Below are 2,792 nucleotides of genomic sequence, written 5' to 3'. Positions count from 1 at the left end.
ATCATTAATTAAACGTCGAATCGACGTCAAATTTGTTAAAATCATCGAATTTATACCGATTTGACATCAATTCGATGACTCATTTTTCGCTGGATAATATTTACTTTTTAAAAATAAAATTTTTTTTTTAAATATTTTCTCTATACGAATACTTTTTGTACTTACTGTATATGCGTTTTTACTGTATATGCGAAATATTTGATTTATATTGGCTCAGTACATTATTCATTTCGTCCTGAAAATGAAAGGAGATGGATGAGCATTATCGTCGTTATTATGTAACTACTGGAAGGTCGATATGAGTGACACATCAATTTAATATTATGATTCGAAGTGTCTAACAAGTCAGGTAGCTGCGTTGCGCCTCGTAATGGAGTTATCAGTGTGCTGCTGCACAAGGGAAACTTGCCTGATTGGCGTTTAACGCTTACAACGCGCCAACCAGGTCGCCAAAGGCGATGTTATTGCCATGATAAATTTTTATAAACACATATACAATTTTTAGTCTTTTAACTTTTTGCTTTACTACATGATTAATTTCGCTACTAATTCCACGCAATTGCATGCTACTAAAATTATTCTAAATTATTATATAAAGATTTTATTTTGTTTATTTACTATAATAATATCAAGTGAATTAATGTAAATAAAAATTAATAAAAGAAAAGGCTTTTTTTATATATATTATGGAAAAGAATTTTATACATCAATAAATTTCTATCACATGTCTGTTGTAAACAAAATAATAGATTTTATTATTGTCAAAGATTAATTCACTTTTTTGTGTATGTTGGAAGATCTCTTATTTTAGTGGTTTTATGTATTTCTTTCTTGATCCTTGATGTAATATCGCGTAAACAAACGGGCTACCATCATCCCTAATATAACCAGAGGAACGGTGCGGCAGCGACGGGTACGCGTTTTGATCTGTACGCAAAGTCTAGATGAAAGGATAAGGAATATCCCCGTGGAATATCATCACAGACGCTGACACGACTTTAATGTTCCCGCTAGTAATATATTCTCCCACGCCTCACGTCTACTTTATTATTTTTATTTTCGCCTCAGCCGCGTCCAAGCCAATAAAAAAAGGGATATAATTCTCTGGTATATAATTCGATAGGATTAATAATCAGAATTTGTCGATTATTTGCATATCAAATCGTTTCATCCGCAATTCTTAATATATACGATTTGAATAAAATTGATCGATGATAAACGACAGGTATTTCCGTATAAATACAATTGTGATTGTATTTATTATTATTCTATAACTTTTCGTCTTCCTTTGTAGTGCATTTGATTTCCAGTCCATTGAATATAAAGATACGATAGATTTATTTAATAATATTCATCAATAATTTATACACAAACCATCAAAAGGATACGCGGGATAAATTATATCTATAATTAACTGACATGACGTGTTTAATTACTCGCGATTCTCGTTAAATATCATTTTTGTCCATGCATTATGCAATGTATTCAGTATTTTATTAATTAATAATGTAATAATGCGAGCAAACTGTGATATCTCTTATCAAAGCTGATAATCCTATAAAACATAATTTAAAAAATAATTGTAAAGATTATTATATTTAAAAAAAAACATGTTAATTAAAATACATAAAAATAAAGTTGAATACTATATTGAAAAGTTATTCGTTTCAAGACATCTATTACAATTAATATTTTTATGTTCCAGCTGGATCCATGATTGTGACAAAATGGTGGATTGGCAAAAAGCACTTCTAATGATGTTATTGGCGCTCCTGATCTATCCAAATGATATTTTTGGTAAGCGTCAAATTTTTATCATGCTCTACTTATACTCAAATACAGAGAGAGAGAGAGAGAGAGAGAGAGAGAGAGAAAGAGAGAGAGAGAGATTTCGATCAATTTGCATCAGTTACAAGATATCTCTCCTCGAAATATTAATAGACCGACAGTGTGGATCCAAGTAATTTCAGAAAAACAAGGTTAATTTAGCGAAATCCCTTAACGGATTTCTGGTTGATCCCGGCAATATTAGGATCCCAATAAGAGTAGATATCGTGTCACGCGAACGTGCGCGTTGTAGATTTCGAGCGCCACTGAACCCGATGAATAAGAGAATCATGAGATATATATCGCGCTATGTACGGGCAATTTTGCAACTAAGCCGCCCGACTGTGCACGACCACCTGTAAATACAATACCGGAACTAATCCGCTTTTGAAACGCACACTTGCACGGCACGACATACTACGATATTGGCCTTACGATCTTCCACTTTAGTGAGATATTACTTTTTCTGAATGCCAATGCGTGCTCCGGTTAAAGCGAACTCGCAGTTCCGTTAAAACACGCATATTATCGCTTATTCCACTTTACTATCCGCGCGTATAAATAAAATCGTACATCTTTCATACAATATTCATAATAAAAATATATACATGCGTAATATATTGTAATGTATCCAGATATAAATTTTTATGTATGAAATGAATCGATCTTTTTATAGTGCAGATTTTTAAAGAGCTTTAATTACGATAATATTAGAAGCTAAAAGGTTTCGTAGATTAAGCTAAATGATCTAAATAAGTTTTTAGCTCATTTCAAGTGAAATTTATATCAGAAACAGAAATAAAATGATTTTAATGGAAATGCATCAGAGCATAAGTTTTAATGCTTACATGTTCGATTATTAACTAATTAATAAACCGGTAAATCGGTATTATTTCGGATATAGTATTAATTGTTTATTAATTTCATTATACTCATAATTAATTATTATATGTGTATATATATAT

The 2,792-nt window shown here is 31.1% G+C and overlaps 1 protein-coding gene across 1 annotated transcript in view; it reads left to right on the top strand.

Annotated features, from left to right (window-relative positions):
* Positions 1 to 1,727: 1,727 nt before the first annotated feature.
* LOC108691124 (lachesin-like) overlaps positions 1,728 to 2,792 on the top strand; it is a 43,865-nt gene continuing 42,800 nt past the window's right edge. Inside the window, exon 1 of the mRNA XM_018198777.1 lies at positions 1,728 to 1,797. Within this exon, the coding sequence (XP_018054266.1) occupies positions 1,728 to 1,797 (70 nt within the window). The remainder of the gene's footprint in view (positions 1,798 to 2,792) is intronic.

Source organism: Atta colombica, unplaced genomic scaffold (genome assembly GCF_001594045.1).
Source record: "Atta colombica isolate Treedump-2 unplaced genomic scaffold, Acol1.0 scaffold40, whole genome shotgun sequence".
NCBI lineage: Eukaryota > Metazoa > Arthropoda > Insecta > Hymenoptera > Formicidae > Atta > Atta colombica.
Note: the sequence above shows the minus strand (reverse complement) of the source record. Positions and strands in the feature narration are given on the sequence as shown.